The 9,812-nt window shown below is 48.9% G+C and overlaps 1 protein-coding gene and 1 pseudogene across 1 annotated transcript in view; one reads left to right on the forward strand and one right to left on the reverse strand.

The window, feature by feature from the left end:
- The window catches only part of EPB41L1 (erythrocyte membrane protein band 4.1 like 1), a 120,320-nt gene that overhangs the window by 64,170 nt on the left and 46,338 nt on the right, over nt 1–9,812 (forward strand). Inside the window, exons 2-4 of the mRNA XM_039863716.1 lie at nt 6,169–6,359; nt 7,277–7,441; nt 9,482–9,670. Of these exons, the coding sequence (XP_039719650.1) occupies nt 6,183–6,359; nt 7,277–7,441; nt 9,482–9,670 (531 nt within the window). The 5' untranslated portion in view covers nt 6,169–6,182. The remainder of the gene's footprint in view (nt 1–6,168; nt 6,360–7,276; nt 7,442–9,481; nt 9,671–9,812) is intronic.
- Nucleotides 7,925–8,043, reverse strand: LOC120604289 (uncharacterized; annotated as a pseudogene).

Consider the following 9,812-nt stretch of genomic DNA (forward strand, 5'->3'; position numbering starts at 1 on the left):
CATCCTTTATCTATATGGCCTGTCTCTATAGTGGGAGGACAGGGTCTGTCATCCCTGTTTCACAGACGGGGAAACTGATGATATTCAGAAAGGGGAAGTGACTAGCCCAAGACCCATCAGATAAGAAGTGGAACAAGCAATGATCTTGATCTGAGTTCAGCTTTTCCTGGTGTATTTACCTTTCAGTCTTGGGAAGTTTTTCCACAGCCAGCCTCGCCCCTGGCAAAAATTAGTGCAGGACCGACCCGTTTGCAGTTGCTGAAATGCTATGTAGTGAGATGGACTTGGGAGTCAAAGAGGCTTGGCAGAGCCTTGTGACCGTGGGGAAACTGGTACGCCTCTGTGGGCCTGCATGTCCTCATCAGTAAAATAAGGACGATAATATCAGGAGTTTGGATGGAAAAATCCAGTGCTTAAGAGCTAAGTCATCAGGGCAGATCGGTTGGCTGGTAGCCAGAAAGGCTCTTGAGGTGAATGCAGTCTGGGTCTCTGGCCCCAGTTGAGAAAACTTAAAAATTGTCTCATTGGTATTCCATCCATCCATTACCCCTGTGTTTGTCCATTTATCCACCAGCCCATCTATCTGACTCCAGACCCCTGGGTTTAAATTCTGGCACTGCTATATACTATCTGTATGATCTTGTGCAAGTTATCTAACTTCTCAGTGCTTCGGTTTCTTCTTTTGTGAAGTAGAGATTATTATCTCTAAGAGTATCTATTATAGGTTATTATGAAGATTAAATGAGTTAATTGATAAAAAGTGCTTAGATCAGTGCCTGGCAAATAGCAAACTCTATAAATGTTCACTTTGTTGTTTTTTATGGAAACTGCGCTAAGCGCTGGGAGTAATGGTGAATGAGACAGATAAAGTTTTGCCTTCATGGGTTTACATTCTAGAGAAGAAAATAGAAACAAATAAGTAAATCAATCAATAAATATAAGTTCCGTTTGTGATAGTTACTATGAGGGAAAAAAAACCCCAGCATGCTTGCTTTATGGGTACAGAGTTTCCGTTTGGGGTAATAAAAAATTTTGTAAATAGGTAGTGGTGACTGTTGTACAATATTGTGAAGGTAATTAGTGTCCCTGAATTATCATACTTAAAATGGGTTGAAATGGAAAAAAAAAAAAAAAAATCAGCATGAGGAGAGACCCGCTTTAGACAGAGTGGCCAGGGGTGCATAGGCTGAGATCTGAAGTGTATGAGCTGTTGATGGCAGAGACACAGGAGATAAGCAAGCCCACTGTCCAGGCAGAGTGCCATTTAAAGGCAAAGCCCCATGGCAGGGGCAAACTTGGGATGGTTGAGAAGCAGACGGAAAGCCAGTGTGACAGGCTCACAGTGATGGTGGCAGTAGGGTACAGGCAGTGGTGGGAGCTGATGCAGGGGCCATGTGCACGGACCTGTAGCTTTGATACAGAATTTGTGTTTTCTTTTGATGGGAAGTCATTGGAGGTTTTAAAGAGGACACCCAATCGGAGTTTTGAAAAGGTCCTGTGGTTCCTCTGTGGAGAATAAACCCGAGGAGGGCCCAGGTGGCCACAGGGAGTCCATGGAGAAGGCTGGTGCCCCATGCAGGCACGAGCTGAGAGTGGCTCGGACCTGAGCAGTGGCTGCAGGAATAGAGAAAAAGAACAAATCCAAGTTACTGGACCCAGGGATGCCGACTCATGCTAACCCACGTTGGAAGGCCTGCTGTAGAAACCTGTCGACTCATTTTTAATGAGTGGTACAACAGCAGGCCAAGTGGATATTGCCTCAGCTGGGCTAGAACATCCTCTCCTGGCAGGCCAACTAGATCGAAAGCCACTTAGTGCCCTGGAGGGCAAGCCAGCAGGTGGTTGCAGTGTTGAAGAGCATCAGATGCTGACAGCCTGTGGGGCTGGCCCCCGTTTGGCCAGGTGAGCATGCTGGGCCTCACCGGGCCCTCCTCCTCCAGACAGGGCTGGCATAGGCACTGTCAGCATCGACTTCTCTCTTTGCTAATCTTGTGCATTCTGGTTTTCATATATTAGTGTCATCAGTCAGGCCTTGCTGGCCTCTCTCTCCTAGAGCTTCTCTTTCTCCATCCGTTCTGGGCGGGCACTTCTGAATTCCTCATTCTCAGGCCACTCCCCACTGCGGCTTCCCATTACCGCTTATAATTACAGACCTTCTCAGGGTTTTTGTTTTATGGGGTGCAAGCCATGCTAAGCCCTTTCTCAATGTTATTTTCCTCAGTCTCCATCACCACCCTGAGAGGGAGGAAAACATATCTCTGTTTTCTTGACAAGGCAACCTAGACTCAGAGAAGTGAAGTCACTTGCCCAACGTCACAGAGTGAGCTAGTGGCAAAGCCGGGCTTTAGGTCTGGGTCTGCCTGACTTAGATCTGCTCCTGCCCTGCTGCCCTTCAAGGGGTCCACAAGATGACTGGGAAGTCCCTGACAGCGGCACACAGTAATGGGAGTCCTGTCTTTTCCATCAGAGTCACATCTATGACTCCAAGCCTACCTGCACCACCCCCAGCTCCTTTACTTGTCCCCAACTCCAACCTGTCCTTCCTGCCAGGCTGCTTGAAGTTCACCTGTATAGGCTGCTTGTTCCTGAGGATTCAGGATGTAAAGGCTTCCCGTCTGTCTTTGGCATAGCACTACCTGTTATGTTTGCTCTCATGATCACTCAGACCAAATGCCCTCCCTCCAATCTCCTGTCTAAATTCTCTTTTTTCAAAACCTGACTCTACCTCATCTTCTACTTTCTACCCTTCTTTGAGAACTCCAGGCTGTATTCTCTATGACTGGGTCTCCAAAATCTTCTAGGGCCTGAAGGGAAGATATACTAGCAAATCTAAGTCACATCATTACCAGTGTTTAACTGTTCCCTGGGTGATCATCATCCTCCCATATTGCAGTGAGTTTCATGGGAATTGACACATGCTTCTCCCTGGATCCCCTGTAGTGTCTGGCCATCCTGGCTGCCCAGCGGGCTCCATCATTCTGCTCTGACCTGGGTCTGGACAGAACTGTGCCCACGTGACTGGCTGTAGCAGAAGTCACAGCCAGGTTCTTGGCTTGCTTTCTGTGGCCTACTGGGAAAACTATGCCATTATCCCTGGACTTACGAAATAAAGAAGGATCTCATCCTAGGTTTTAAAATATAATAATGCTGTTTTTATTTTTAATTAGTAAAATAATATTTTAAAGTTAAGCAGACTATCTTTTTCTTATCCTGTCATACCAAGCCATGTGCATTGGAAAATTTTATTTTTTAACCTCTAATATTTTAAATCAAGCAATCTCCAAGTACAGTAGAAAAATTGAGAACTACAGTTAAACAGAAAGGAGAAAAAATAATCTGTACTCTCGCTATCTAGAAACAACCTTAGTTAATACTTGGCTGAATTTTCTGTATCTTTGTATATATATATATATATATATCAATCAAAATAGGGTCAGTCTCTACAAACTGTGTGTATTATGCTTTTTTATTCATATATTTTTCGTGATTTTTTCCCATCTTTTTTTTAACTTTCTAGAGTGGAAGAGCCATCTTTTATCTAAGTAGCTCTGGCTCTGGTACTTGTTGGTGGCTTATGCCACCTCCTTGGACCTCAGCGCCTTTGAGGAGGTTCTGTTGAGGTTTGTTTGAGGCAGCAAGTACCGTGGAAAGAAGAATGGACCTGGGGCTAGGATCCGGGGAGTCAAGTCAGGAGGCTGGGTGGGGAGGGCTGTGGGTGGGAGGGGCCAGAGAAAACCTGTCTGAGGACAAACGACTGTCACTCTAGTCTCTTTTACTCTTTGGGTCTCACCTGTAAAAGAAGAAGAGATCAAATTATCTTAAAAGACCTCCAGCTCCTCCTCTCATCTGTGGTTCTTCTAGCACCAGGCCTTCACTGCCAGCAGGCTCTGTGGGGACCTGAGCAATGGAAGACTGGGATATTTATTTAAGATTGCAAGAAGATGCAGACCTGGGAAAGTTCAGAGAATATGGGCTGAAACCAGACTGAAGCAGAGAGGAGGAGTAGATACAGCAGAGCCTCTGAGCTGTCTGAGCCCATGAGGGTCATGTGGATTCTGCTTCTTACAGCAAAAACATACAGATTAGTCTGTGGTCTTTTGTTTCTTTCTTTTTTAAGCAAAATTAAGTAGGCATTTATTTTAAGGGTTCTCCCCTACAGGACTTATCTAGCACAATGGCCGGTATCCTCCAGTGCAGGCTAAGAAGAGATCCTTAGCCAGGTAGACAAGTCTCAGTTTGACTTTACAGGGCTGTGAGCTCCCATGGTGCAGCTCTTGTCGCTTTGTGTCCTGGCACGGAGTCAGCATTTGTTTCATGTAAGCGACAGAGAGCCTTTATTTAACTCTGGCTTTAAGTTATCCCTGTAAAGCCCAGGGTAATGACACGAGTGGCAAGCATGTCTGGGTGGGGATGAGGCAGTGTGGACCAGGGCCTTCCCTTCCTCCTCATCTCACATCTTAATAGCAGCATCGTTAACAACAAAACCCTTCATTTGTGCTATGAGCTCCAGCTTCCAAAGCATTCAACTGAGCATCAAGACAGTGGAGTTTAAGGGTGCTGGTGATCTGTCCAGGGCCCCAGATGTCTCATGTGGCTTATTGGGGTGCTCAGTGCCCCTGACTTTCTGCCTAGTGTTTTTACTTTGAGCCATGCTGGTACCCCCCAGAATGCAGGGAGAGAAACTGAATAACAAAAAGGAAGTGAGGGACAGGGGCACATGTCCCTGGAGGTGGTTGCGACCTTGAAGGGTGGACCCAGTGTCGGTTTGTCTGCCCATCAGAGGCCTTCCATGGTGGATGGCGTCAGGGAGGGACCTACCAGGTCTAGCCTTGACCTGACTCATTTATGTCCTGGCACAGAGTCAGCATTGGGGTCATGTAAGTTACAGATGGATTTGGGGGAAGTCACTAGACTCAGGGGTGAGGGTTCCTACCCATTTCTCTGTTCTCCGAGTTTTAGTTCAAAACTTTTTTTGAAGATCCACTGATTGGGGTCAAAATGGGTGCTTTTACCCTCTTAAAAAAACCCAACTTGTGAGTTAAAAAAATATATATGTATATTTAAAATTATACCAGTAATTTCAAAGTGTATAAAGTAAGAGGTCAAATTCCCTCTCTTATCCTGCCCCATGGAACTCTCTCATTTTTTTTAAATCCACTTCTGAATTATTAACCTCTCTTAGTTTGGTGAGTGTCTCTTCAGATCTTTTACTACATGTGTACAAACACAAAGATGTATTGTTGAGGTTATTGTTATTATTTTTTAAATATGAAAGTGGGACCATACCATTCTCTCTCCTTTTCTCTCATTGAAGTTTGCTTATTCCAGAGAATAGTTAGTCAGTAGGTTCTAGATTCTGTGACATCTCATTTCCTGCTCCAAGGGAGAAATGATAAGAATAAGCTGTCCCAGAGATCATTTCTCTAAGTCCCTTGCTTATTGGATGAGTCCTAGAGAGGTGAAGTGACTGCTCCATTGGTGGTCGACTTGGGGCCTGAACCCGGTTTTCCTGACCTCTACTTACATCGTCAGGGCTACTTGTTTGTTAAGAGTGCCTTCCTGTCTCACTCTTTGGATCCGTCCTGACGACATCCCTGTGAAGTCAGTGGAGCAGGGATTATTAAAGCTTGGGGCATGAGGAGCCTGCCCAAGTCAGTGCTGAGAGGGCCTGGAGCCCAGGGCTCTTTTGGCTGAGTTCAGTTTGTCCATCCTTTATTGAGGGCCTACTTTGTGCCAGTAGCCGAGTGGGGCCCTACTGTGGTTGGACAGACAGCCTGGCCAAGGCCCTACCTGGAGGTAATCACTGACTGTCCCTTGCTCTTGGCAGAGTGGAGCTCTTTAGAGAGACTCACAGTGTCCCTAGGAATGGCCCACGTTCCAGACCTGGGACGAGAGATTGGAGTCCCTGAGGAACTATAAAGACACAAAGCTGGGAGGGAGGAGTCTGTGACCTCAGCTGCCACCACTAACCCCTCACTTCTCATGACTCTCTCCCCATACCTACTTCCTCTGTCCCTCCCTCCTTCCCTCCTTCCTCCTCTCTGTGGTTCTTCATCCATTTGTCTCCATCTGTCTCTCTCTGCACGTGGTTCCTGCCCCTCTCGCTCTGTTCTGTCACACCGTTGCTGCCCCTTTCCCTATCACATGTTCTCCTTCATGCCAATGCAGGCGTGCTGGTCACCATGACAACAGAGACAGGCCCTGATTCTGAGGTGAAGAAGGCTCAGGAGGAGGCTCCGCAGCAGCCTGAGGCTGCTGCTGCCACAACCACCCCTGTGACCCCTGCAGGCCACGGCCATCCAGAGGCCAACTCCAATGAGAAGCATCTGCCCCAACAGGATACTCGGCCTGCTGAACAGGTGTGTGCCTGAGCGCATGGGCCTCCCGCCTCCTACCCAGCCGGTCCTCCTGGGCCAGTTCTTAGGAGGGAGTAGAGGAGGAAGTGAACATTTCTCACTGGCCCGTTACATGCCAAGCATTGTGCCAGGGGCATTGTGTTCGTTTTTATAGTTAATTCTCCTAAACCTAAGAGAGTAGCTATTCATTTCCCCACTTTACATTTGGGGAAACTGAGGCTCAGCAGAATGGAATGAGTTATCCAAAGTCACATTGTTATAAAGTGACAGAGAAGGAAGGTGAATCTAAATCTGTTTGAAAACCCATGTTCTTTCAACCTTATTTTCCTTCCCTCTGAGCCTATCCATTCTAGCTTGGTAAGCCCAGTGTGACCCCAGAACAAAATTCATCACACTAAAGCTACAAGGGACTCGGGGAATCACTTATCCATCGAATTCACACTTCCCTTAACTACGATAGGCTCAGAGAGAGCAGGGACTTGGCCAAGGTCATTGAGTGTGTCAGTGGTAGAGTTAGGACTAGATGGCAGGGCTCTGACCTCCCTTCCCTCTATGAGATCAGTCCACAAGTCCCCAGCCTCATGCTAGACCCAGTTATAGGCCAAGAAGGAGGAATGCCCTGATAACCTAAGCACTATTCTAGGTAGACAGACAGCTCTGGCCACCGGGTTTGGTTTTGTGGGATACTCCCACCTGCAGAAGCTGTCCACAGCAGCAGAAGCCACCCCACTGCACACAGAAGCTCTGGCTCTCCTCCTGCACACACCATAGACCCTGATCACCCCATGGGCCTTGGAGGGCAGCGATTCTCATTTTGGGGGCCATCTTAGCCTCGGCTGCCTCCTTATTGCATCTCGTTTGGATGAAAGGGTATGGTTTCAAGTCTGCTGACCAAATTGTTCCCCTGGTTGGACCTACAGAGCCTAGACATGGAGGAGAAGGACTACGGGGAGGCCGATGGCCTGTCAGAGAGGACCACACCCAGCAAGGCCCAGAAATCGCCCCAGAAGATTGCCAAGAAATACAAGAGTGCCATCTGCCGAGTCACTCTGCTCGATGCCTCTGAGTATGAGTGTGAAGTGGAGGTAGGGAGCACCCACCACCATGTTTCCCATCCCTAGCCAGCTGGCTTCAAAGCCAGCCGTCTTCTGAGTGCACTCAGCCTGGGCCAAGCCAGAGGGCATCCATTCTTCATGGAGTCCTGGACTGACTGCAGCGTCCCAGAGAGATGACCTGACAAGCTCTCCTTTGTACAGATGGTGGCACCGAGGCCCGGAGAGGGCTGTTATGATTGCAAATAGAATTAGACAAGGCACCAGGCTGGCGCCAGGAAAAGGTTTCTCAGGGTAGCTGTACCTTGGCAAGGAGCCACCATCGAAGGCTGATCTGTAGCCTTGTAGGCCTAGGAACTGGACTCTTCAGTCTCACCCAGCAGATACCAATGTTTCAACTAGAATCATTTTTATGTATTTATGGGTGGAGAGAGGGGGCTTACCTTGTGGACCTCCCCGTCCAGGGCACACCACTTCTAATATTCAGGATAAACCGACCACTTGAGGTTTTTTTTACGTCTACAGCACCTGATATTCCTAGGTGGTCTCCCATCCAAGTACTAACCAGGCCCGCCCCTGCTTAGCTTCCGAGATTAGACGGGATTGGGCGTATTTAGGGTGGCATGGCCGTAGACCTACTTGAGTTTTTCATGGTGAGGCTGTCCCCCAGACATAGGGAGGCAGCCCATTGGAAGGACACACTCACCCAGGCCACGTATAAACCCTGTGGCATGGTCCCGTCCCACCGTGGGTGGCAGGGCAGGTGCCCTCTCTCTGAGGTCATTCCTTCTGGACCCACATTTAGCATCTTTTTCCTATGTAGGTTCAGACTCCCAGCCTAATTCTGAACTCTCACTTGCCCCCTTAGAGGTCCTCTCCCAGTCTAGACACCATTTCTGGCCCTCTCTGTGTGTACGGAAGAGTCTAGAAGGTGACTTTACTGCTGAGAGTTACAGAAGCCACCTGCCTTTCTCTCCCTCACCCCGGTCTTAAGGGACATGTCTGTCTTCTGAGACCTGGGAGGCTAAGTCCCTCTTTGCAGGGGTTCATTTTTTTTTAATGTTTATTTCTTCTATAAGAAAGTTTCAGGATGAACACCTTGCCTGCTTCTGGGCAAAAGGAAGGGGAATCTTCTATCTCTTGTCTACTACCTACACTGGCCCCAAGATGCAGTTTCAGCCTGTCATAGAAGAGAGTAGAGGGTGTGTCTGAGGCCAGGCCCACTCTCTCTGAAGGGAGTCAGGGATCAGGGATCTCCTGGCTTCCCAGAGCCACTCTGCACAGTCAGACCTGGCCCCGGCCTCTGTGACCTAGTCGGACCTTGAAGGGACTTCACCCTCTCTGGAGACCTCTGCCCTTTTGAGTAGTGGCTGCTTCACACTGCTCCTGTCCTGTGATCCCTTTATTGGTGCTCTTCTTCACTCCTGTGGGGTGTCCAGCCAGGTTCTGGGCTTTGTCCTTCTGAACCCTCAGGTCCGGTTGATGTTCAGGGAGGTACCAAGCCCGGCTGTGTGGGAGTAGGAGGAAAAGGTGGCTCAAACAGTGCTGCTTCCAGCTGAGGCTAATTTAGGGCCCACGAGCCCCTGTGAAACCTCACTTGCTTCCCAGTTTGGGGGGATACTAGGCTGGGCTGGGCTGGATTTCACTTAGTATAAGGGAAGGGCCAGGAAAGGGCAGTCACACTATGACCCTGAGTCCCGGGACCATGTGGCATTTCAGGAGGCTCTTCTGTCCTTCTCGTACCCAAAGCTTAGACTTTTTGTTCTCTGCTCCTTGGGTCCAAGTTAGCCTCCTCGTAATTGTTGTAAAGGAAGGAGAAGTTAGCTGCCCCACACATACCCACTCCAACTCCCTGCCCCTACCCACAGTAGGTCTGAGGTCTAGGAAGACCCCAACAGGACTTAGATGAAGGCAGTTGATGCCCTGGGCATTAGGGTCAGGCAGGAGTGCTGTCATCCAGATGCTGGAAGGCTCTTGGGGGCATTTTAAGTTGTCGTGGTGGAGCTGGGGGTGTCTTTTCACCCTATCCTGAGGGATGTTCTGGCCTCACAGCAGCTTCGCTCTCCTCCTCAGAAACATGGCCGGGGCCAGGTGCTGTTTGACCTGGTCTGTGAGCACCTCAACCTCCTGGAGAAGGACTACTTTGGCCTGACCTTCTGTGACGCTGACAGCCAGAAGGTACCTGGGCTGGGGAGCATGGCTGGCAGGGGAGGCCTGCTGTTGGGGAGACCTCTAACCATAGGCCCACGTAGTCTCGGTGGCGTCCTATAGCCTCCATCAGTGCACAGATGTTCATTAGGTGCTTTCGGTTTGTGCATCCCCAAGGTTTAGCCATTCCTATTTGTCCTCGGTTCTCTGTCTCCACCCCACCCCCCAGTCCTTTCTTGGAGACCTGCAAGTTACC

The sequence above is a fragment of the Pteropus medius genome, unplaced genomic scaffold (assembly GCF_902729225.1).
Source record: "Pteropus medius unplaced genomic scaffold, Ma_sr-lr_union100, whole genome shotgun sequence".
NCBI lineage: Eukaryota > Metazoa > Chordata > Mammalia > Chiroptera > Pteropodidae > Pteropus > Pteropus medius.